The following is a 26,759-nucleotide window of genomic DNA, read 5'->3' as shown; positions in this document are numbered from 1 at the left end:
GAAGGTCGGCACTTCGAATCCCCGCAACGGGGTGAGCTCCTGTTGCTCAGTCCCTGCTCCTGCCAACCTAGCAGTTCGAAAGCACAAAGTACAAGTAGATAAACAGGTACCGCTCTGGCAGGAAGGTAAACGGCGTTTCCATGCACTGCTCTGGTTCGCCAGAAGCGGCTTAGTCATGCTGGCCACATGACCCGGAAGCTGTACGCCGGCTCCCTCGGCCAATAAAGCGAGATGAGCACCGCAACCCCAGAGTCGGCCACGACTGGACCTAATGGTCAGGGGTCCCTTTACCTTTACTTATCCCATCTCCTCTCAGCCGCCTCTTTTCCAGGCTCCTTCAACCATTCCTCATAAGGCTTGGTTTTTAACACGTTGCCATTGTGATTGTGTTCCATACTACAAAAGGAAGTATGGAAAACAGACCTGCTCTGTGGCCATGCAAAAGTTAGGAGCGTGAGATCCAAGCTTGTTTTCGAAGTACTAAATTACGGTTTACTGTTGCTTCTTAACACAGCCATTGCCTAACATTCAGGTGCTCCTTCCTGTTTCACAGCCCTTTAAGTTCCTTCATGATGTAAAGGTAAAGTGACCCCTGACCATTAAGTCCAGTCGTGACCGACTCTGGGGTTGCGGCGCTCATCTTACTTTATTGGCTGAGGGAGCCAGTGTACAGCTTCCGGGTCATGTGGCCAGCATGACTAAGCTGCTTCTGGTGAACCAGAGCAGCGCACGGAAATGCCATTTACCTTCCCGCCACAGCAATACCTATTTATCTACTTGCACTTTGATGTGCTTTCAAACTGCTAGGTTGGCAGGAGCTGGGACCGAGCAACGGGAGCTCACCCTGTCACGGGGATCTGAACCACCGACCTTCTGATCGGCAAGTCCTAGGCTCTGTGGTTTAACCCACAGCGTCACCCGCGTCCCTCCTCCATGATGTAGTCTTCTTTAAAAAAAAAGTTAGGGGGAAAAAGTTACAAAAAAACCAAGGACAGAAAATGACTTGTTTCCCCACCGTTGATTACATTGTACAAGCAGTAAACCTGCGTTCTGCGCCACTGTGCCAATGGCCCACTTCAATTAACATGCCAGCATGGTGCGTATTTCTTCCTTCTTTAAAAAGCCCTAAGGTGATCTTGCAATGTGCTCTGCATCTAAATCACCTGAGGTCTGAGGTTAATGTCCGCAGCGCACAACTCATTAGCTGCGCATTACTGTCCAAGCCAACCCCCCTCCCCCCAACTAACATGATTGATCCAACCACATGCTTAGTCCTGGGACTCGTTCTCAAATGAGAGTTTATTGCAAAAGGAAAGGTCAGCACCTTTGCAGAATGTTCTTTCCGATACATGTTGCAAGCTTTTGCTTTTCGAACTAATCACTGGGGGAAGGGTGGAATGACAACTAATACAGAGCCTCATTAAAAATTGAGAAGAGAGACAGGGAAGGGAGAAAAAGGAAGCTCTGGTGCGGCCAGTTCCTTTCTTCTTACCTCTGCTTGAGAATATTTTATGCTGCAATAAGCCTTACACCACAACAGATGCTTTGTCCACCTAACCTAATGGCTGCAGCTCTTAATAGGAGTATAGCATCTAGATCAAGGGAAGTAATAGTGCCACTGTATTCTGCTCTGGTCAGACCTCACCTGGAGTACTGTGTCCAGTTCTGGGCACCACAGTTCAAGAAGGACACTGACAAACTGGAACGTGTCCAGAGGAGGGCAACCAAAATGGTCAAAGGCCTGGAAACGATGCCTTATGAGGAACGGCTAAGGGAGCTGGGCATGTTTAGCTTGGAGAAGAGGAGGTTAAGGGGTGATATGATAGCCATGTTCAAATATATAAAAGGATGTCACATAGAGGAGGGAGAAAGGTTGTTTTCTGCTGCTCCAGAGAAGCGGACACGGAGCAATGGATCCAAACTACAAGAAAGAAGATTCCACCTAAACATTAGGAAGAACTTCCTGACAGTAAGAGCTGTTCGACAGTGGAATTTGCTGCCAAGGAGTGTGGTGGAGTCTCCTGCTTTGGAGGTCTTTAAGCAGAGGCTTGACAACCATATGTCAGGAGTGCTCTGATGGTGTTTCCTGCTTGGCAGGGGGTTGGACTCGATGGCCCTTGTGGTCTCTTCCAACTCTATGATTCTATGATTATGGGTCTCAGACAGGACACTTAATCCATTTAGGGGAGGGACAGTAGGTCTGTGGTAAGAGCATCTTCTCGGTGTGCAGCAGGACCCAAATTCAATCCCCAACATCTTTGGGTAGGGCTGGGAGAGACTGCTGCTGAAAATCCTAGAATTGCTACCGGTATAATAATAATAATAATAATAATAATAATAATAATAATAATAATAATAATAATTTATTATTTATACCCCTCCTATCTGGCTGGGTTTCCCCAGCCACTCTGGGCGGCTTCCAACTGAATATTAAAAACAATACAGCATCAGACATTAAAAACTTCCCTAAACAGGGCCGCCTTCAGTTGTCTTTTAAAAGTAAAAGAGTTGTTTATCTCTTTGACATATGATGGAGGGGGGCGTTCCACAGGGCGGGCGCCACTACCAAGAAGGCCCTCTGCCTGGTTCCTTGTAACTTAGCTTCTCGCAGTGAGGGAACTGCCAGAAGGCCCTCGGCGCTGAACCTTAGTGTCCAGGCAGAACGATGGGGATGGAGATGCTCCTTCAGGTATACTGGGCCGAGGCCGTTTAGGGCTTTAAAGGTCAGCACCAACACTTCGAATTGTGCCCAGAAATGTACTGAGAAACAATGAAGATCTTTCAGGACCGGTGTAAGCAACATTGAGCTGGATAGACCAGTGGTCTGACTCAGTGTAAGGAAACTTCCTATGCTCCTGCAGGTTATATGTTGTTAAGGGTTCCAAAAACCCTTATTGTCATGGATTGGCTGGATGCAGATGAATGGTGGGAGGAACCAGCTGTGGAACCACCAGGGGAAGAAGGCTCTGAGCATGGGGACTGCTGGTGGGACAACGAAGAGGGAGAAGCCTGGGAGGAGGTGGTGTAGGAAGCAGAAGAGGTAGCAGGGCTTAGTGAGCAGAGAGAGTCTGTGGCAGAGGGAAGTCCAGATGAAGAAGGTGAAGCAGGAGAGAAAGGAGGCCAAGAGGTAGAGGTGGGTCAGGCTGGTGAAGAAATACAGGTGTCTTCCTCTCCTGCTACAACTAAGCTCCTTTCCCTCCCTCGTCTGCCAGAACCAGAAGAGGCATGAAGAGGATGGAGGGAAGATTGGTGACACAGTCTCCGATTATTTGAGGGGGAAATAATTGCTTTAAGTCCCCCTCCTGACATTTGCAGTGTGACGTGAATTACTGCTGGCTAAGACCAGCGACCAGAAAGGACCACTGCCAACTGAAGCATTGTGCATGAAACATTTATCCCTTTCTTTCTTTTTTTAACAAAAACTGCAGATGAAACTGTGATCCAATTACCATTTGGGTAGTGATCGGTCCCTGTTCTTCGAAGCACATGCAACTACATGGGGAATCATGCATGTGTAGAGCCCAATTTTAGCAATGAACATGGAACTCATCAGAAATCTTGGAAAACAGAAACATCTTGAAAATTGTCCCAGTTTGCTAGACACAACCTGCTTTTTGAACAATTGGAAGCACCCCATATTATAGTTACCAGTGGCAGTCACACTGAACCAAAGACTCTGTGGGAAAGGACTAAATGTGGGTTTTAAATGAACAAACCGTAGCAATCCTGCATGGCTGGATTGCTCTTTACAGCAAAAGCTGCCTAAATTTGTCAGGTTCTTCTCTGAAGTCCCAAGAGCTAGAATCCTGTGTTTTGGGGGTGTTTTAACCATAAAATCACAGCCTTGCAAAGAATCAAAGGGCTGTCTGGTGTGTTTCAGGGGTCCCAGGGAGCACTTGCAAGAATAACAAACGAAACCAACACCCCAGTTTATTTGTGGTAAGTAACTCCTGGCACTTCATCACAAGATCAGAAGCAGTGACCTCCAAGGAAAAAGCGAAGGGCGCAGGTTGTTTCAAGTTGGAACGACAAACACGAGATGCATACCACACAAAGGGCACCCCAGCCCCAAGCACTACCAAGTGTTATGAAAGCATCACACGTTGGCATCGGCTTTCAGTTCTGGGTCCTGTCCAAGATCCATGCCTCTTAAAGCCCTAAATGGGCAAAGAGCTCAATATCCACTGGGACCAACTTTCTCTTGCTAAGCTTCTGTCTTAATCAAGAATGCTGAGTCCGTGGACCCAGGGCAGGGAGAACAGCTGAGGTACCTTGAAGTGCCCATCGTTGCTAAATATACTGCCACCACCTCCAACCAAGTGGTTGATCACGGTAGAATAGAATGCCTGCTGTCCTGAGCATTAATGCAGCAACAGCACATTGCATTTCATAGACGGACACCCAAACGCCAACTGGGATTTGCAAAACGTTACTCCAGTGGAGCCCCATTCTCTCCAATAAAGCGGCCTTTGCCCCAACTGGCTGTTTTGGACTACAAGTCCCATCAGCCTCAGCGAACACAGCTGGGCTGGAGCTGATGTGAGTTGAAGTTCAAAGCAGCAGCTGGAAGTAACCAGCTTGGGCAAATTTTGCTATGAGGAGTTCGGCGTTTTGCTTCTAGGAGTCCATAGGAGGAGGAGAAAACCATGATGCAGGGAGCTGGAAAAACGCCTATCATGAACAAAGAGTCCCCAACCCTTAGAAAAAGATGTTCACATGAGGGGGTAATTTAAACATATCCATAGGAGGCCCTAGATGAAATCCCACAATGCTTCAGAAACATCTGGAAGAACTGTGGGAGCAAAGGTCAGGGTCAATTGTGCAGCGATCAAAATGATCAAGGCAGTAGAGCAAGACCCCTGTGAGGAACAGCTGCAGCCTCTGGGATTTTAGGCAAGCCAGAGGTGACATGGGGGAACCTTATAAAATTATACATGGCATGGAAAGAGTGGGAACAGAAAAGCTCTTCTTCCTCTCCTGTATCACTAGAGCTTGTGTGCGTGCAACGAAGCCGAAGTTTGGAAGATTCAGCAAAGTACCTCAGTGGAACTTGATCCCAAAGGTGGCAGTGGTGGCCACCCCACTTGGGCTGCTTCAAAATGAGGATTTGACAAATTTGTTGTCCCGAACCCCCAGCATACCTGGCAGAAAGTTCCCACTGGTGTACACAGCCCCAAAAAGTACCATGTCGGAGAGCTCCTGGAACAACCAAGCCGTGGTCCATCAACGTGGGCAGCTGAGCAGACATGGCACCTCCGTTCTGCTTCCCTTTTATACCTTGCACGCTGATTGCCACATCTGGGCTTGACCAGGCCAGTGACCCTCACCTATTCTGAGCCTACTCCAGCTGGGGAAGCTGAGCTGGGGGCTCTTGCCTGCCTCCGCCTCCTGGAGCGCCCTTCTCACTGCTCCCTCAGGATGCTCAGAAGGTAATAAGTAAAGGACCCCTGGACGGTTAAATCCAGTCAAAGGTGCAGCGTTTGTCCACAGACAGCTTTCTGGGTCATGTGGCCAGCATGACTGAACGGCTTCTGGTGCAATGGGACACTGTGACGGAAGCCAGAGCGCACAGAAACACCGTGTACCCTCCCGCCACAGGGGTACCTATTTATCTACTTGAACTGTTGTGCTTTCAAACTGCTAGGTTGGCAGGAGCTAGGACAGAGCAACGGGAGATCACCCTGTTGCGGGGATTCGAACCGCTGAACATCTGAGCGGCAAGCCCCAAAGGGAAGGCCTGTGGACAAAATGAGGAATTTGTTACCTTTTCTGCGAGCCAGCCGAGGTGCCTGATCTCTCGAGCTCCAGCAATTCCTGCTTTGCCCAGCTGATCTTTGACCTCCGAGATGGCCTTAGGAATGAGATCGCTGATGCAGGAGTGGATGGAGTGGAACCAGGCCTGCGCTGTGGCGGAATCCTTACTCCTTAGAACCAGGGTGTGCCTGGCATCTGGCGAATGAACTTCTACGAGCCTGCAGGAGGGAAAATAGCAGAATCAGGATAACAGCTGGAGGTTTAGTCTCAAAATATATAGGGTGGCTATTGCAAAGCAGCCCAGTCCTATGAACCTTGCTAGAATACAAGTATTAAATATCCATCTGAGTATCTATCTCACTGCAGGTCATGTTTTGTGCAAATTGCACTATTATATTCTAATAGATTATTGAATATTACTTTACAAGTCGTTCCACTTTAAAGTTATGTTTTATTATGATTTTTCGTACTGCATCGGATTATTAGAAGGTGTGCGTCCTTTATTGCATATTTTGTTGCTGCAAACCGCCTTGTGTATATAGGTAGGCTGTATACAAATTAAAAAGCAAAAAGAAATGAAAATGAAAATACCGCAGGGTGTGGGTTGTGAAGTTTAAATTCTAGTTAGCGAAGTGAAGAGGAAACAAACAAGCCACGAATTATCACAGGCTGGTTGTGGTTGGCTTGAATTAACTAGAACTTGAACAGAACTGGATGTGCTTTGTTCAAAAGTAGAAATGAAAGTTTTCCACTTCCAAACCTTGTGCTCAAGAGCAGAGAGCCCATCAGGCCAGCAATTGCTGCAGCTCACAGAAGAGGAAAACATGGGAACTCTCTTCAATGTGCAAGAAGAACCCTGAGCACTTGAGGAAATTGTTGTTATTGGGGAGTGTGTCCAAATAGCAAAGAATACGCTAAAGACAACAAAATGAACTGGACTCCTTGGCAGGTTTTGAATAAACATGTACAAATTTATTGGGTTAATATAGTGGATAGATAATATAAGGATGTATACAATTTTACAATATGCAGAGAACAATATGAGTTGAGAAATCAGAGAGAGGAGCTGAGGGAAGTCTTGGGGGGGAGAGAGGGAGGGTTTGTTGGGGAGGTGGGAGGGGGAAAAGGGGAGGAAATAATGAAGGTGATTCGTATTGATGATTTGTTATGTTGCAATTGTTTATAAAAAAAATAAAAAAAACAAATAGCAAAGAATACGCTAGACTTAATGTACGTGGTGCTTTACAGAATGACATGAAGAGGTCACTGCCCACAAGGCATTTGCAGGTGAACTTTTGACAGGTGAGAGGAACCATAGAATCGCAGAATTGTAGAGTTGGAAGGGACCCTGAAGATTATCTCATCCAAACCCCTGCAATGCAGGAATATGCAGCTGTCCCATACGGGGATCGAACCTGCAACCTTGGCATTACCAGCACCATGCTCTAACCAACTGAGCTATCCATGCATCAATAACAAACACCACTATTGACTAGTAGCAGGTGTCCAGGACTTCAGGCAGCGTCTCCAGGTGCCTGGGATTGAACGTGGGACCTTCTGCATGCAAACCAGATGCTCTCCCTGTGAGCTGTGGCCCTTCCACATGCAGAAGATTTCCCTACCCATCCTGTCTGCATAAATACATCGATATGCTAGGCATGGTCGCTGAGGTGCCGCGCAAACGTTTTGCAAGCAGAGCGCGTTTGCCAAACGGACGGGACAGCTCTGAAGGCTTAAAACGTGTTACGCTCTTTGGCAACCTGCTTTCTGAAAGGCAACATTATGTTTATCTGCTATTTGGCGATAAAAGTTCCCTTTTCCACTCTCCCTGGCCTAGAAATATTTCAGGCAGTGCCACAGCTGTGTTTATCCTCACACGCCACCGCAGTTATGCAAACACAGCGTGCGGAATGGCTTTCGATAAAACCCACACCAGCCCAAAGGAATGGCACGTTTAAGCGCGATACACACTCGGCCACGCACAGGAATGGTATCACGTTTTTTCAGGGGCTGCTTGGCTAACTTCGCAAAAACGAAGAGTCCGAGTTGCCAGTGGTCATTTCCCAGCATTCCTCCTTTCACTTCCAAAATGCTTCCCGTCTCTGACATGCATTTAGCCCTCCCATAATCAGGCAAAGAGCCTAACAGGGCCTTGTTGCTCTCCCCAGGGAAGTTTGGCTGGCACCGCACCTTCATGATACACTTTTAGGCGCCAGGCAATAAACAACGACCATATTTTTCCCTCTATAAGACGCACCAGACCACAAGACACACCTAGTTTTTGGAGGAGGAAAACAAGAAGGAAAAAAATTCTGAATCTCAGAAGACAGAACAGCAAGAGGGATCCCCTCTTCCTGTTCTGGCTTCTGGGATAGCTGCACAGCCTGCATTCACTCCATAAGATGCACACACATTTCCCCTTACTTTTTAGGAGGGAAAAAGTGAGTCTTATAGAGCAAAAAATATGGTATTTTACTTTTAAAAGACAACTGAAGGCGTCCCTGTTTAGGGAAGTTTTTAAAGTCTGGTGCTGTATTGTTTTTAATATTCAGTTGGAAGCCACCCAGAGTAGCTGGGGAAACCCAGCCAGATGGGTGGGGTATAAATAATAAATAATAATAATAATTACTCTTTAACCAGGCCTTTGGCTGATTGATATTCAGCGCCCTTTTAAAAATGGGGGGGGGGGAATTACTGGGTTTTTGTTGTTTTTTATTTTCATTATGTATTTTGTGTTTGTAGATTGCAATTTTATGTGGTTGTACTGCCCTGAGACCTGCAGGCATAGGGCAGTATACAAATTTAAATTGTTGTTGTTGAACGGGCAACATAATGGCAAACAGGATTTAACATATGCAACTGCAAATTACAATCATAGCCTCCCTTGTCCATAGCAGAACCATTCCAGCTTTCTATTATTGGTTTCTTTTTTTCAAATGCCCGTTGTTATACAACATGGTGCATTTGGTTTCTGTTCTCCTGGCCGCATCAAACAAACGCCTAACTCTAGTCTGTGTGAGTGCCTTATATGGCGCTGTGGTCTAAACCACTGAGCCTCTTGGATTTGCTGATTGGAAGGTTGGCGGTTCAAATCCTCTCAACAGGTTGAGCTCCCATTGCTCTGTCCCAGCTCCTGCCAACCTAGCAGTTTGAAAGCACAACAGCACAAGTAGATAAATAGGTACCCCTGCGACGGGAAGGTAAACAGCGTTTCTGTGTGCTCTGGTTTCCGCCACGGTGCCCCGTTGCTCCAGAAGAGGTTTAGTCATGCTGGCCACATGAGATGAAAAGCTGTCTGTGGACAAATGCCGGTTCCCTTGGCCTGAAAGCAAGATGAGCGCCACAACCCCATAGTCGCCTTTGACTGGACTTCACCGTCCAGGGGTCCCTTTAAGGAAGCCAGTCTCCAGCCACGCTCACTGCAGCTCCCACAGCCTCACCCCAACACTCGCACGCACAAAGGGGGCGATCCCATGGCAAAACCTGCTGGGATGACCAGCTGAGGTTGCAGCGGATATCCGGCTGCGCCAGCTGATTCTTGCTCCGCCAAGCTCAGAAATCTCAAGTCCCCAAGCCTGACTCAGCCAAAGAGAAGCCAACATAACTTGCTCATCCCGGCTCAGTCAATGTAAGCACCAAAAAGCGGGGTGCAGGATCAGAGAGGGGGGAAGCTTAGGCTGAATCCTAAGTCAATTCAGCTTCATGTGGCAACTTGACAAAGGACAGTTTGTCAATGCTTGGTCAATGCTTGCTTTCCCTCTTGTCAATGTTCGTGCAGAGCAGCGGCAACAGCCCCACTGCAGAATGGGTTTTCGATCCAGGGTTAACTTTTCGCTGGTTTAATTTACACCATCTTGCTTTGGACCAGCTCTTTGCACACAGGATTGCTCCAACACACAAACACACACACAATATTTAGGTTTTAAAACGTCATTTCATACCATGGCTGCACCACGGTCGACTTCAGGTTTTTGAAAGCTTCCTTACTTCCATATATGGACGCAAGCTGTACTTCAAAGTTGTATCAAAGACGATTTCCAGACATATCATTATGCACATACCTGAAGTGTATAGGCTCTGTCAGCCGGCTGATTTTGCTTTTATGGGCATGGATGGCCAAGTTACTTTGCTAGAGAGCATGAACATGTCATGGGCTGCGTTCTAAAATAGCAGAGCACTTCTCATCGGAGCAGCGAGGTATGCTCAGGGACATTGACGCAAGACGAAAAGCCAAACTCCGTGCCAGGAACATTATGCAGATTAAGCAGCAGATTTGCATCACTTGTACAAACCATTTGTTTTGATTCCAATATTTGAGATTTCCCTGGGTGGGTTCCTCTTCTATACGCTCCCTGAGCAGAACATCTGAAGCAGAAACTTGAATATCTTTCCTATTATTCTACCTTCCTTTCCCTAAGGCAAAATGTCCAAAAAGGTACTACCTGATAACTGAATAGAGGAAACAAGCCACATTCTGCAAGGGGAGGCATGTATAGGGTCTTAAAAAACAACAACCCTGTAAGGCCTGAGGCCTGAAATTGGACAGGTTCCTTATGAACATAAGAAGACCTCTGCTGCATCAGATAACATTGGGGGGCTGCAGGGAGACTCCCCCACAAAAGGCCACAGGATGCCAACTTTTGTCTTACAGGAATTATCTGGACTGTATGTGTGTGTCTGTGGTTATAAAATGCTACGCAATTCAACATCCTATATTTTAGGCCTCATCTACACTTCACATTTCATGGGACGTGGGTGGCGCTGTGGGTTAAACCACAGAGCCTAGGACTTGCCGATCAGAAGGTCGGCGGTTCAAATCCCCATGACAGGCTGAGCTCCCGTTTCTCGGTCTCAGCTCCTGCCAACCTAGCAGTTCGAAAGCACGTCAAAGTGCAAGTAGATAAATAGGTACCACTCTGGCGGGAAGGTAAACGGCGTTTCCGTGCGTTGCTCTGGTTCACCAGAAGTGGTTTAGTCATGCTGGCCACATGACCCGGAAGCTGTACGCCGGCTCCCTCGGCCAATAAAGCGAGATAAGCACCGCAACCCCAGAGTCGGTCACGACTAGACTTAAATGGTCAGGGGTCCCTTTACCTTTACACTTCACATTTAAAGCAGTATCATACCACTTTTATGGCTTCCCCCAAATACTCCTGGGAACTGTACTTTGTTCTGATAGTTGCCAGGAGATAACCCACCCCCATTCCAAATTCCCCTGCAGAGCTAAAAACCCAGAATGGCTTAACCGTCAATCCCTCTCCCCCCAGGGAACTTTGGGAATTATAGATCTGTGACAGGAACAGAGGTCTCCTAACAACTCTCAGGACCCTTAGCAAACTACAGTTCCCAGGATTCTTAGGGGGAAGGAAGGGGTGTTTAAAGTGGTATCAGAGTGCAGACGGGGTCTTGCCGTGATGATTCCTCATGCCCCCAAGGAAAGAGAGGAAGCAGAGAAGTAATGGATTAGGGAGAGATCCTAACCCAGCCTTTCTCAACCTGTGGGTCCCCAGATGTTGTTGAACTACAACTCCCATCACCCCTAGCTAGCAAGGCCAGAACTCAGGGATGATGGGAGTTGTAGTCCAACAACATCTGGGGACCCACAGGTTGAGAACCGCTGTGGACCTAACCCAAATGCGGCTCTGGCTGAAGCCTTGGAACAGAAAATGATTTCATCCATCAATCTCCACCGACAATGGAGTTGCCAATATTTTAACTAGACTTGTTGGCATCACATAAGCTGCAGTTATGTTTTGATTTGGGCTGGAGCAGCTATAGAAGCTGTGGGGGGTCTCTTAAAGTGTTTTCGCAAGACCTTTTCCCCACTCATTTGGGGGAATACAGGACACAGCAAGGTTTCTCACCGCGTCTGATGTTGACTGGAGAACGTCAACTGAGAGCTCAGAGTTTCCACAGGAAATAAAGGCCACAAGAACTGATAAACCCTCTTTTAATGTGTGGGAGACTCAAAACTACTCGTTTCCTGAAGATAGCAAAGGTTATTTGTGACCGTGTGAGCTGTATCTGAAACAGAGCATTGTCTCACACCTGAGCGAGATTGAAGCTCTCTTTCCCAAGGGTCTGAAAGTCATGGTCAGTTTTGAAGCACCCAGAGCCCAGGCCTGGCTCCATTCATGGCAACAGCATCCATGGTGGATTGGAGGAAGTGGGCGCCATCCTCAACTTACTGTAATCCAATTAGTCTCTGAGGCTCTTGCCACTGCAGAGGATGGAGCAAAGGGCCAGGTAAGGACAATTCTCAGAAGAGAGGCTGATTATTAAACCATTCTGGGAACTGTAGCTCTGTGAGGGGAGTAAGGGGCTATTGGCAATTCTCAGCATCCTTTTTGTTGTTGTTTAGTTGTGTCCGACTCTTCATGACCCCATGGACCAGAACATGCCAGGCACTCCTGTCTTCCACTGCCTCCCACAGTTTGGTCAAACTCATGCTGGTAGCTTCAAGAACACTGTCCAACCATCTTGTCCTCTGTCATCCCCTTCTCCTTGTGCCCTCCATCTTTCCCAACATCAGGGTCTTTTCCAGGGAGTCTTCTCTTCTCATGAGGTGGCCAAAGTATTGGAGTCTCAGCTTCAGGATCTGTCCTTCCAGTGAGCACTCAGGGCTGATTTCCTTCAGAATGGATAGGTTTGGTCTTCTTGCAGTCCACGGGACTCTCAAGAGTCTCCTCCAGCACCAGAATTCAAAAGCATCAATTCTTCGGCGACAAGCCTTCTTTATGGTCCAGCTCTCACTTCCATACATCACTACTGGGAAAACCATAGCTTTAACTATACGGACCTTTGTTGGCAAGGTGATGTCTCTGCTTTTTAAGATGCTGTCTAGGTTTGTCATTGCTTTTCTCCCAAGAAGCAGGTGTCTTTTAATTTCGTGACTGCTGTCACCATCTGCAGTGATCATGGAGCCCAAGAAAGTAAAATCTCTCACTGCCTCCATTTCTTCCCGCAAACTATCATTCCCAGGATTGGGTTTTTGGAGGGTGGTGGGGGGTTATAGCTGTTTAAAGTGGTATCACAGTGTTCTAAATTTAGGGTGTGGACGTGGCCGCAGCTGAGCCAAGGATTTCCGCAAGGATTTGAGAGATCCAGCTGTTCCGCTGTCGAAGTCACGACAACGGCTGCTTTCCATGCTCCTAGCCCTCTCCCTAAACTTGAAAAACTTCAGCTTTCAAGCCCCCTTCAGACGGAGAAGTGTTGAAAGCCAAAGAACTTGCAGCCAATTTCTTTAAAAGCCTCTGTACTGGGTAGGAACAAAAAGCTCATTGATGTGAAATGGGGGGGGGGGGGGTTGAATATTCTCCTTCCCCTGACTTCATTGGTTTCTTTTATTTCTTTTTGGTTAGCAACTGCGAGAGAGACAATGGAGTTGAGCTGCCGTGTGCTGGGGTGCAGCTGGTTCCACATATGTTTAAAATAGGGACCAACAAGCTCGCCCTATTTTTAGCACCAGGAAGCAAAGGACCATGGAAGTCCCGTGTGCCGTTCTGCCTTGCTCACTTCCCTTGTGAGCAGAAGGTTCCCAAGCCAAGGCGATTCAAAATAATATGAGGATTTTAGGCCCTCCGCCTTATCAAGACTCTACATCTTGTAACCCTAGGACAGGCCCTCCAGATGTTTTGGGACTACAACTCCCATCATCCCTAGCTAACAGGACCAGTGGTCAGGGATGGTGGAAGTTGTAGTCCCAAAACATCTGGAGGGCCGAGTTTGCCTATGCCTGCCCTAGGGCCTTCTCCCCTTGCCCGTTTCCTTTCTAGAGGTACCCTACTCCTGTCTCAAAGCTCTAGATGAGAGATTCTCTTGCAAACCACCTTCAGTTTTAGCTCCTGATCCATCTTCCATTTCTCCACCACTCATTGTTGCTTCAGATCAGGGGTTGGCAAGGTTTACCTTGCTTGGGCCAGTTCTCTCCAGCGGAGATCCCTCCGTGGGCCGGATCGTGTACCACGGCCGCAATTTTCAGCATCTGAGCAGATGCGATTTCTGGCACCGCAGAAGCAAGTCCCCATGGCTTGGTTTGGGGGCGGCTTGTGGGCTGGTTAAACAACCCCCGTGGGCCTTAGGTTGCCTACCCCTGCTTGAGATCCTTGCTTTTTACCCCATCACGTTCTTTAACCACCCGCTCCTGTCTCATCCCCCACCACCACTTCCATACAACACAGCGCAATCCTCTCCTCCCAAAATTAACGTTGGCAGCGTCCTTCCACCTGCAGTTGGAATGTTCTCAATCATGCCGTGGCATCTTCCCGGCTCAGCCAGTTTGCTGAATGCAGGCTTCATTGCCGGAAGCGCAATGCACTGCACAAACGGCTAGTTTCACTGCGTAGAAGAGGAATTTGCCTAAAACGTAACGTTCTTTCTTTCCAGAATTCACTTGTAATGCGGTAATGTAGGTAGCTGACCCACGGCAACGCCAAGCAATCAGCTGGCCTACGATCTACAGCAGCGTCAAGCAATTTCAACAGCAAATCGGCTGGCCTGGAGAAGCCTCACGTATGACCCAGTCAGGTGATTTATAGGAGCATCGTGGGTACCATTACAGTGGTACCTCAGGTTACAGATGATTCAGGTTACAGAATCCGCTACCCAGAAATAGTACCTCGGGTTAAGAACTTTGCTTCAGGATGAGAACAGAAATCGTGCAGTGGTGGCGCGGCGGCAACGGAAGGCCCCATTAGCTAAAGTAGTACCTCAGGTTAAGAACAGTTTCAGGTTAAGAACGGACCTCCAGAACGAATTAAGTTCTTAACCGGAGGTACCACTGTATTAGGCTTTGGGTGTGGTGCTTCTGGGGATAAGGCAGGGCTGGGTAAACTATATTCCCTGTAAATGTACCAGATATGCTCGTGTTTTCTGTGGGTTTCTCATGATCACTGTGAAAGCTGAAGGCTGCTCTAGGTGGACTTTTTTTTCCTGAACCAGCAGAGATCCTCTTATGTGTTCATAGTGAAACAAACGCGGTTGCATGATGACGTAGCTGTGGCATGCATTCTCCCCGCCCCTGACCCCACTCAGAAATATTATCTGTGTAAGGAAAAAGGGATGCTGGAAGCACCCTTCAGTGAGTCAAAGCTGCCCAGCTTTGAAAAGTCTAGGTATAGTTTTAAGAAGTGTATTTGCTCGTACTCTTTCCTGATCTCAGCCAAAAAAACAACAACAAAGCTTCCCAAACCTGTTGCATGGCGAAGTCTTTGCAGAACACCAAGAGATTCCTGAACAGTGGGGTTGTTACAGGATGACAACATGGGAATTTTCACCCAGTTAATATAATCTGGTAAAATGTGTTCATCTGATTCACTTCAGCCAGCAGAAATCACACCCACTCTTAGCTTAGCACACTAGAACTGTGTGAATTCTTATTTACTTTAAGGCCTAGAACAGGCATCCCCAACCTGCGGCCCTCCAGATGTTTTGGCACACAACTCCCATGATCCCTAGCTAACAGGACCAGTGGTCAGGGATGATGGGAATTGTAGTCCAAGACATCTGGAGGGCCGAAGGATGGGGATGCCTGGCCTAGAATAAAGATCTGGTGTACAGACTTCCACGTGTGTGTTTTTTTAATAAAAAGAAAAAGGAAAAAAGAAAAAGGCAGGTTTTGAATAAACATTCACAAACTTTATATTGGTAATATACAGATAGATAAATTAAGGATCCATACAATGTTATAATATGCAGAGAATAATATGTGTTGAGAAACCAGAGAGGAGCTGAGGGAAGTCTGGGGTGGGAGGGTGGGTTTTTCTTTGGGGGGGAAGGGGGGAGGGAAAAAACGAGGGGGGGAAGGAGGATGATGTATTTTTTTGATAAATTGTCATGTTGAAATTCCTAATAAAAATATTTTTTAAAAAAAGATACTTTGCAATGGGCGTGCATTTTTGTTTATCTATGAATAAGTATCAATAAATCAGCTAATTAAAAAGTGGAATATTAATATTCAAAATGGAGTACTTATAGAGCCACAAATACATTCCATAAGGTTGGTTTGGATGTACCTGAGTTTCTATGAATTCTGGATACATACACCGATGATATTATTATTATTATTATTAGTAGTAGTAGTAGTAGTAGTAGTAGTAGTATTTAATAATAATAATGAAGGTGTAATGATTTGTAAGTGTATATGTATTATCATCATCAGTTTATATAGGGATCATCCACACTTCTGTTTATCCCATGAATTCTAGTCGTGGGTCCAAGAGGTTCTTGTTTTGTTCCATGGATTTCCCCCTGGAAAACCCACTGCTTACCACTGAATCAGAACAACTGTCAATTGGGTTTCTTGACCTTCATTCCGATTCAGCAGTACATTGCGGGCTTTCCCAAAGAAAGCAGCGGGACGGAACTAAATCCTCTCGGACCTGTGACTAGAAATCAAAAGACAAATGGAATAAACCACGGAACAAAGAGAATTGTGGCTCAGCCCCCGGTTGAAGAGGTTGGTGCTTCTTTTGATCTGTCGCTTTTGCGTAAATGCATATTATCTCTCCCCCCCTCAATAAAAGGTCAAACACCTTCCCCCTGCCCCGTGAGCTTCCCCGGCAACGGCCGTTACCTGTTTTCTGGGTCCGACACGGCCATGTTCCGCGTAACGTAGCACATTTTGAGCGGGATCGTCTTTTTGTCTCTGTGGATGGAGAGGGACAGCTGAGACAGGGGGTCGGTGGACGCGTTCCCCAGCCGCGGAGATTCGGGTGGGGGGGTCTCCCAGCCAATTTCAGAAACCGGAGACCCTTTCTTGACGTAGGGGGTGGCTTCCCTCATGTACTTCACTGTAGCAAAGAAGCAAAGAAGGAGAATGAAAGGTGAGTAAGCGAAAAAATGTTCCGAGAGCCAAATACTCCTTCGCTGAAGCACTAGACCATGAGTAACTCAGGTGGTTCCCTGCTGCCTCCATTGGCCTAGATGACCCTCCTCTGTTTAGCCCCTCAAGATACTCCCTCACTCAACATTCAGGGTCAAATTCATCCTAGTCGAGACAAACGTTAAGGCACACTTGACAAGGAGCGCACAATGACGTAAAGTGGGGTAGGAGAGCTGAAAATAAATACATTTCGCATCTGGCAACCCATGTGTCCCTTTCGTTTCAGATAGTACATGGGCAGAAGAGTCTAAAAAGCCCGAGAGACACAAATTGTCACAGCCCTCTCTAGCAGTGATGGTGGCTCATTTATCAGAAATAATGTATTTAGCATTAACTCTGGAAGTGTATACAGTGGTACCTCAGGTTACATACACTTCAGGTTACATACACTTCAGGTTACAGACTCCGCTAACCCAGAAATAGTACCTCGGGTTAAGAACTTTGCTTCAGGATGAGAACAGAAATCGTGCTCCGGCAGCACGGCAGCAGCAGGAGGCCCCATTAGCTAAAGTGGTGCTTCAGGGTAAGAACAGTTTCAGGTTAAGTACGGACCTCTGGAACGAATTAAGTACTTAACCCGAGGTACCACTGTACAGTCGTACCTCGGAGATTGAACGGAATCCGTTCCGGAAGTCCGTTCGACTTCCAAAGCGTTCGGAAACCAAAGAGCGGCTTCTGATTGGCTGCGGGAAGCTCCTGCAGCCAATCAGAAGCTGCGGAAGCTCTGTCAGACATTCAGCTTCCAAAATAAGTTCAAAAACCAGAACACTCACTTCTGGGTTTTGATCATTCGGGAGCCAAAACATACGAGTACCAAGGCGTTCAACAACCAAGGTATGACTGTACTTGAACTATGCCTCCTAGATCAAAATATACACAGGAGGCTTTGTTTGTTTGTAGCCTCCTGTGTATATTTTGCTCCAGGAAGCATAGTTTGGTCAGAATTGAAGATACACGTCCAGAGTTAACATTATGCACAAACATACACACACCAAACTCAGTTTGCTAATTGTTTTTAGATTTTGTCGACTTAGCAACAGTTTTAAAGGGGCAAGAATCGCTTTTCCTACAATTCAATCAAAGCCGGACGTGCTTTGACCGTTCTTCAGACCTACTTCTGGCCTTGCAAAGCTTAATGCTTCGTGGAGCAACTTGAGCTAAGCTCTTTAAAATGCAGAAGAGGAGAGGAAAGGGGATGGGATGTGAGACCAAAGCCAGAGAGAGCAACTCAGACTGAAAACTAAACAACAGGCTGGAACATTCAGATGTGAATGCAGTTCCCAGGACATTGTCAACAAGAGTAAAACATCCTTCCACTTCGCCCTGCCAAGTCCCAGGTCCTGTTTCTCATTTCTCAATTCTTAAATGGAGCATGTCCCAGTTGAACATCAATTTGCAATTTTACTTTTTCTTAAAAAGCAAAGTCTGCATGAAAACTGGCATGGATTTTTTTGGTGACATTTTGCTCAATAATAGGCTTTTTAAAAAAAAATTCCAAGCCATTTCCTTGAATATGATACATTTTTGTATGCTACTAATCACTAATATATTGATTTTTGTGTGCGCTTAGATCATATACTTTTTTGGGCAGGAAAACCACAACACAAAATTCAGAGGAGTGCAAATTTGAATAACCACGTTTTAACATAAAATCAATTGAATTGTGCCACCACAATTCCAATAGCGCATAGGGTTGTGCATTTTCTGGAGTTCTGTTGCTCCAATATACCACAAAACTACTCTATTTCTCTATTAAAATATTATTCTGCTGCCTTCTTTCCTTCATCCTTACTACATTTGTCAGTTTAAACATGTACAATTTCTCATAAGTGCACAATCCAGTCATCAATTGTTGGGAGTTCTTATTTTCTTCCAATTTGCAGTAATCAACATTCGAGATGCAGTTAAGAGATACTCTCACATTGTGATGCCTTCAGACAACACTGAGTGCTTTACAAAACTGGACAATACAATCAAGGTGTCTAATAATAATTGATAACCTGTTATAATTTCAATTTTGTTTATTATGTCTATACAAATTTTCTTATTTTGGGAAAAACCAGAAAATAGGGTCCATATCTGCATTTACTGTCTGACAGCTCCAGCACATATTCCTAGTATTCCTATAAATACCTTCAAGCCTTTTCAGACTCTGAAGATCTGGCAATAGCCAGCGGTGAATGATCATAACATCTTCCCAAAGGGTACAGAATTTTTCAGAAATACATTCCTGTTTCTTTTATGATTTGAAGTCCAAGCAACCTGATTTTCTATAAAGCTATTTTTATTCATTGTACTCCAACTGCCTTTCTGAACTTGAAGCTTCTATATCTACCTATGGCTTTAAATGCTTTATGTTACACCATAACCCGAAAGTGTCCTGGAAAAAAGAAGGCCATCCCATTTTTTTCTCATGAGAGGATGGCAGCCATTTTGGGCACCATGATCTCATGTGATTTCATGCTACGATTTCACCCTGAAAAAGTACTGGGAGGGGGGCTGTGATCTTGCACGGTGCCCCAAAACACGTTTTTGGGCGCTGTGCCTGATAAAATGCTTTTTTCAAGGGGAGGGGATCACGGTGTGAGATTGTGTGAGATCACAGCGCCCAAAATGGCCGCCCTCTCGTGAAAAAAAACAGGAAGATGGCGTCCCAGAAGATCATTTTTGCCTTCGATGTGTTGGAAGCTATGATTGCACACCTGGTAAAAGGACGTTTTGGTCTTACACAGGAAGAGTGAGTCTGGTGTCTCCAAATTCCAGATGGGTCAAAAGCATGAAAGAGCAGCAAATATGACATCTGTCGTATGAACTTTGCATTTTTACAGCCCATCTGAAGGTGCAAGGCTGGGAGGTTGGTTATGAGAAGTCCCAATTGCCCTCCCTCCTTGCACTTCCTACTTTAAAAGGCCAAATTCTGTATTACAAACCCCACATACAGACAGGTATTGATGGCCATGTTTCATTTTCATATTAGCTGACCTCTTGTCCTGTCAGGACAGGATGCATTGTGGCTTTCAAAGAAGTTCAATAAAGTTTATCAAGTGGGCAGGATCCGTTCTTGTTTATTACACCAAGTGTTTTGACAGCCAACCGTACAGTGGTACCTCGGGTTACAAACACCTCAGGTTACAAACACTTTGGGTTACAGACTCCGCTAACCCAGAAGTGGTACCTCAGGTTAAGAACTTTACCTCAGGATGAGAACAGAAATTGCGTGGTGGCAGCGGGAGGCCCCATTAGCTGAAGTGGTACCTCAGGTTAAGAACAGTTTCAGGTTAAGAACGGACCTCCGGAACGAATTAAGTTCATAACCAGAGGTACCACTGTATTAGGAAATGCCCACTCTGCCTCAGTCTCTGTTTTGTCTCTGTATGGATATTGGGTCATCATTTGTAATAAGCTGAGATTTAGCACAGCCTTTGCCAGTCCTGGTGCCCCATTGGGTGGTTGTTGTCTTTTTGGATTACAAATCCCCCCAGCCAGCATGGAGTTGTGCAAGAGGTGTACTCCAGAAACATCTGGAGGGCACCAAGGTTGGTTAGACCTAACCAGAGTTAGAAATTAGCCAGGCGCATTTTGCGACTTGTGTGGCTCCACTTGCAACCAGATGGAGGTCTCTGGATGCCAGGCTGGGCATCTGTATCTGGCTGGCTTGCTTTCTTAAGCAAGTAAGCAGAAGACGTTATTTGCTGCATTTGTATTCCACCATTTTCTCCAAGGTGTCTATGGTTCACCCCCATTCCTCAGTGAATCCCTACAATGACCCTGTGAAGTAGACTAAGAGGCTATGACCAGTGAGCTTCATGACTGAGTGGGGGATTTGAACCCTGATCTCCCAGCTTCTAGTCCGGCACTCTAACCACTACACCACCCTGGCTTCCTGGAGCACTTCTGCAATGGGGCAGCTCTATAAATTAAGTTGGTAAACAAACATGGCGAAAGCAACAGGTCACTTAGAGAAGGACCTGACATATTTTTTCTTGAAGCTTGAATTTGTTTTATTCTGGATTGTTTTAGTTGATGTTTCAATAAGTTGGAAACCGCTTTGAGATGTTTTTCTTTAAAATAAAAAGTGGAATAGAAATGTAACAAATAATAAAAAATAAATTTCATTGCAAAAAAAGGCACCTAGACATTTGTGTTGCGGCGACTGCAACATAGGTGTACTGTTTTTAACACTTGATTGGGAGCCGCCCAGAGTGGCTGGGGAAACTCAGCCAGATGGGCGGGGTATAAATAATAAATTATTATTATTATTATAGGTTTAAGGTGCCCTTTGGTGATTAGCTTACATATCTGGGTTCCTAACACTTCCTCGGTTTCTCGGTTCCAACCTGATCCGACGCTTACAGACACATGCAGGCTAAAAGCGCCATCTAAAAAACTCACATCGCTGACCCCACAACCTCTTTCAGGCAGAGGCTCTAATCACCACATACTAATTAATAATCCACGGTCTCTTTGTGTATGGCAAATTAAAAAAACAAAACCAATAATATTACGGTCAAGCAATTAAAATTCCAATGCTCAGTTCCTTCCTCATCCCCACTGCCGGTACTTTCACCCTCCACGCCGAAAATGACAGGAAACGAGGAAGCGGCAGTTGAACAAATTAATCCTCTGGCACTTGCCGAGGGCTCGGCGATTGTTGCTTGCTTTGCAAGGCAAGGCAGAGCCGTTGTGTCAAAAGAGCCCTTCATTTGTGCGCAATCCTGCCAAGCCCCGAAAACATTTCCACAATTAATCCTTTGTTACTATTCGCAGATGACATTTGGGGAGGTGGAGGGGGCGGAAGCAAAGAAGAAAAGCATGCGTCCAACGAAGGGAAGTCAACACGGCAAATTTGATCAAATATGTCAGGCTAAGGAGCTTCTGGAGCGTCTTATGACTCGTGCAGGTTAGTCAAAAGCAGCAACAAAAGGGACTACAGTTCATTGTCTGGGGAGGGCCTGTAGCTGAGGGGTGGGGCAACTGCTCTGCATGTAGAAGGTCAGGATCAAGCCCCCAGCATCTCCAGTTGGAGCTGTGTACATAAACAGAATATTATCAATCAAAGATCTGATTAAGAGCCTTCAGCCCGGCTTAAAGGAAGTCATCGTTTGGCAGCAGTCGCCTATTGAGATCCTTATTCTTCTTCGGCGATCATAGACGAGTAAGATTGTCTTCCATAAACACAGTTTTTAAAGTGAGTACATAAGTGACTGTGGAGGCCAATTCTGGATCCACACGTCCTTCCACAGTGGGGACATAGGTTTGCGGACGGGAGTTAGTCACGGTGAGCGTTTGCCAAGCATGCCTTCCTCATAGCACATTTCTCCCTTTCGTCCTGAGTTGAAGCGTCTTCAAAGAACCATGACACCGTTGGTAAAGGCTGTTCTCCATGAATGATGGTGGCCACAACCTCCTCAAGCAAAAAACTTGGGATGGAGGATCGCCTTGAGCCTGCAGAATGCCAGAATCCCATCAGAACCGACTGGATCAGGGCGTGTTTCGTCAAGCATCATGCTTCCTGCAATAGTTGACGCCCACCATCGGTACGTACGCCCTCAGTGCAACCTTTGAGCCAAAACAGGTGGGCCAACCTTGATCAGTAGCTTAGGACCTGGCGTCAGGTAGACTACCCCTGAACATGGAGGCTCTGTAGCCTGTCACGTATTGCTGAGTGGGGGAAGCACATATTGTTAACCCCACCCCCAGTTTTAAAGCCTATGCATGTAGGATCTCCTCCAATGGTCTCTCTGGTACGTGGCAGAAATTCACAGAAGCCTGAGAAAGAAGCAACAAGGGTTTAAAGGTAAAGTGACCCCTGACCATTAGGTCCAGTCGTGGCTGACTCTGGGGTTGCGGTGCTCATCTCGCTGTATTGGCCGAGGGAGCTGGTGTACAGCTTCCGGGTCATGTGGCCAGCATGACTAAGCCGCTTCTGGCAAACCAGAGCAGTGCACAGAAACGCCGTTTACCTTCCCGCCGGAGCAGTACCTATTTATCTACTTGCACTTTGTGCTTTCGAACTGCTAGGTTGGAAGGAGCAGGGACTGAGCAACGGGAGCTCACCCCGTCGTGGGGATATGAACCGCCAACCTTCTGATCGGCAAGTCCTAGGCTCTGGGGTTTAACCCACAGCGCCACCCGCATCCCAGGTTTAACAAGGGTTTACGGAGGGCAAAACATGCAGCCACCTTTGCAAAGCTGCCCCCCCCCGGCCCCTATACTGGGTAGCAGAGAGACCTCCGCTGCTCTCCTTTCCCTCACTACATAAAACCTATTTCTGTTTTACCAAGTCAGATGAGCAACTTGATAATTCACAAGGGACTTGCCCTTTACGGCGCAGAAATGCCACATACCAGGAGTTCAGGCATAGCGCTTTCAGTATGTTTGAATGAATCTCAAATATTTGCAGAGCAGCATGGCAGGGAACGCCAGGAGTTGCGAAACAAGACAAACTTCTGCTCGCAAAATACTTTAAAAAGAAGTTTTCTGTTCGTGGGTACCTAGCCGTAAATTCAGAATCTTTCTTGGCTGCAAAGTAATTTATGCTTCCTACAGTTGAAATATTTCATTGCGTTTCATGTTGAGCATTTGGACGCCCCTACCTTTGAATATTTCATTCCCAAGTTGGTAGGCAACCTCTGTCTTTCCAGATGTTACTAGACTCTTAACTCCCATCAGCCCCTGCCAGCATAGCCAAAATAGTTTTAAAAAATCAATTCAGGTAAGATAGGAGAGAAAGTATAAGAGGGCGAGGGGGACCATGAATCACTATCGTAGCACTGAAGGATGAAAGTAGTTCAGTAAGTTTACACAACCAGGAACTTGGTTTATAATGCTACAAAATAATGAAAGCTACAGGACGCTTCTACTGCATATTGAGATGAACGTCTTTCACCATACCCCATCTCAACAAAGGATCCTTCACTTTGGCAGGGTCATAACAATGAAAGCTCATTGACAAATATCTGTATATAGACTAATAATGTATTTAGCCCAATTTTCATCCCACTGAACATTGACTTCACTTTCCCATGCTTAAATGTACTGGCAGTCTCATACCCAGCATAGCTCAGGAATCCTAAGAAAGAAAATGATTCGCGCAGTTCCTAATCAATGATTAAAATCAGTGTGGTTTTGAAAGGCTCCACAGAAGCATAGAATTGCAGAGTTGGACCCCAAGAGTCATCTAGTCCCATCCCCTGCAGTGCAGGAATCGTTTTGTCCAACATGGGACTTGAACCCACAACCCCAAGATTAGAAGTCTTGTGCACTACCGAATGAGCTATCCATCCGCCATCTTAATTTAAAATGGCATTCAACTGTATACAAACACAGACCCAAACCTGCTCCTTGGTCTTCAGAAACTACCATGCAAAATTGGGTTACAATACGTTGAGAGCTGTACAAATGAACAGCGAGCAGACGAGTCACAAGCAGACTAGCGGAAGGTACCCAGAGTCGCCTGGAAATTCTAAAGGGCCCCAAATTGCTGTGATTTATAAATTGAGCATTTTGGCCGCCATTTTCTGAACCTTTTCCAACTCTACAATGTCCTTTTCGAGGCGAGGCAACCAGAACTTTGCACAGTACATCAAATGCGGTTGTGCCATTTGTACAATGGCATTATGATATTGGCAGTTTCACTAAGGAAAAGGAAGGAACTTTTCATCACATGTGGTGGGAATGTAAAAAAGTGAAAAACTTCTGGGAAATGATTTATAATGAGATGAAAAAGATGTTGAAAGAAATTAAGAAACCATTTATTAAGAAACCAGAAGCATTTTTACTTGGCATTGTAGGAGATGATATTAATAGACAGGATTGTAAATTGTTTTTATATGCAATGACAGCAGCAAGAATATTACTGGCACAAAAATGGAAGCAAGAAAAATTACCGACAAAAGAAGAATGGAGGATGGAGTTGATGGACTATGCAGAATTAGATAAATTAACAGGAAGGATTCGAAACCTGCGGGATCAGAGATTCTTAGCAGACTGGAGTAAATATATGAACTATCTGAAAAGTAATTGTGATGAACAGATTATGCTAGTAGGACTGCAAGAAGTTTTGTAAGGTGGATTATTTGAAATATTGCAAGAAAGACTATGAAGAGAATTATTAGTTAAGGATAATGAGATGTAATACAGAAATTAAGAATAAGTGATAAAGAACGGAAAATCATCAGAGGTGTTGACGGAAGTCTAAAATATTGTATGAGATGAGAAGTTATGTTGTATGACTGTTGGAACGGATATGTTAAAAAATCAATAAAAATGTATATATAAAAGTTTCACTATCAATTCCTTTCCTGGCATTTTCATTGAGCTATTAACGATGACCTCAAGGTCTCAGTAAAAAGTGTGGAGAGCTGAAGGAGGAAGTTGGATGAGCGAAACTCTTTCCCGCTTCCTCTTTCAGTTCTGTGTGCTTTCTCAAGGCTCAGATGTGTTCTACCTTTTACCCAGATCCCTTGGAAAAGTGGTATGTCTGCATGTGTGTTTCCTTGGGTGACGCCAACAACACTCGCTCTAAAATCCACATGTGCACACAAACCAAAATAGCTGGCAACCTCTGATTCGAGGCCAGTTTCCTTGTTCAAACTTGGATTGTGACAAATTTCCTGTTGGTGCACTATTTCTGGGCATTTGCATGCTCACGCAACAGGATCTTTCCAATTGCTGCATTTTGGACTGCAACGACTTTTCCCCTAGGGGGGAAAAATTGCTTAATATGTCTAGGCAGGTTTTTTTCATTGTCTGGAAACACATTATGTAATCTGGGTGTTTTACTGAAGTTGTTCCTGATTCTTGGGCCCTGCTGTTATACGATAACCCTTTGTCCCTCCACCAGTTTTCGCTTTGCCGTAAGACCATTTATCGGGATTATATGAGTGAGCAAATTGGAGAACGGAGGCGCCTGTATGTCACATGTTCTTGGCAACGAGACAGTATTTGTCTTACCTTCTAACAATCACCATTTATCTCAATTAGCCTTGGTGTTAGGAATACTTACATAACTTGAAGATAACCCTTATTGTTACATCCGTACGGCATGAGCTGGCAAGTGTCATTATTCGTTCGGAATCTCTTGCCTGAACATACTGAGGACTAGGAACAGAGGCCCACTCTTCAAATACCGTCAGAATAATGCCGGTAATCAGAGAATTGCAAGTTAATTTAATTTACTGGTAGATCTCTGTCTGATCTGGAAAAATTTCTGATTCCCATGTCTTTAGCTGGAGAGGAGCTAAAAGTTGTGCTTTTGTCTGTGTGCTCCAGTTCTGGTGCTCAAAGCAAATTCCTGGACTCATAGTTCTTTGACTTGTACATCTTTTGAACCAGGTTCCCTCAGAAGTTTGGGAAAGGAGGCCTGGAAGAGGGCTATCTTTGTGGCAACCTCTAGATCAGGGCTTCCCAAAAAATAGGTCTCCAGCTGTGTTTGGACTACAACTCCCATCATCCCTAGCTAGCAAGACAAGTGGTGCGGGGTGATGGGAATTGTAGTCCAAAAACAGCTGGAGATCCTTTTTGGGGGAAACCTTGCTCTAGATTGTGGAAGACTCTCACGCACCCCCAAATAGATGAATCTAGCATCTTCATTGTATAGCTTCCACCCCATGCTGAAAACACGCCACTTACCCATGGGTATTTGAGAGTTAGGGTATTTTTGTTTCTGTGTGACCCACCTCTGTTGTTGATTTTATGCTGTTCTGCTCCATTTGGAACGGTTTTGCTTGTTTTATAATTGCAACTCTTTAATCCGTCTTTTTATAATTGTCTATTCCGTTGCTGCAACCTGCCTGGGGACCTGATGGCGAAGGCAGGGAAGACATTTTGGGTTGCATTCAGTGTTTGTCATCCTCAAAGTAGATACACAGGTCCATTAATTTCAAGGGTCTACTCTGAGCATTAACAACACAAGATGCTACCTTGCTCTCTCTCTCTCTACTGTATAGTGTAAAAAACCACCCCAAAACAAGGCAGATTCCACAAGCCTTGAGTCCACCCAAAAGTACATTAACAAGAAGTTTAAAAATTTAGCTGGGAAGCTATCTGGAGTTTGTCCTTATTCTCCAACTTCCCTGACCTTTTGTCTCATTTTTTTAAAGATGGTGAACCTGCAGGGAGA

At 45.6% G+C, this 26,759-nt stretch overlaps 1 protein-coding gene across 1 annotated transcript in view; it reads right to left on the bottom strand.

The window, feature by feature from the left end:
• Positions 1–26,759, bottom strand: part of SNTB1 (syntrophin beta 1) — a 99,314-nt gene that overhangs the window by 23,931 nt on the left and 48,624 nt on the right. Inside the window, exons 2-3 of the mRNA XM_053395372.1 lie at positions 16,328–16,544; positions 5,765–5,972 (exon numbers count right to left, since the gene is read on the bottom strand). Coding sequence (XP_053251347.1) covers positions 5,765–5,972; positions 16,328–16,544 — 425 coding nt within the window. The remainder of the gene's footprint in view (positions 1–5,764; positions 5,973–16,327; positions 16,545–26,759) is intronic.

The sequence above is a fragment of the Podarcis raffonei genome, chromosome 7 (genome assembly GCF_027172205.1).
Source record: "Podarcis raffonei isolate rPodRaf1 chromosome 7, rPodRaf1.pri, whole genome shotgun sequence".
Taxonomy (NCBI): Eukaryota; Metazoa; Chordata; class Lepidosauria; order Squamata; family Lacertidae; genus Podarcis; species Podarcis raffonei.
Note: the sequence above shows the minus strand (reverse complement) of the source record. Positions and strands in the feature narration are given on the sequence as shown.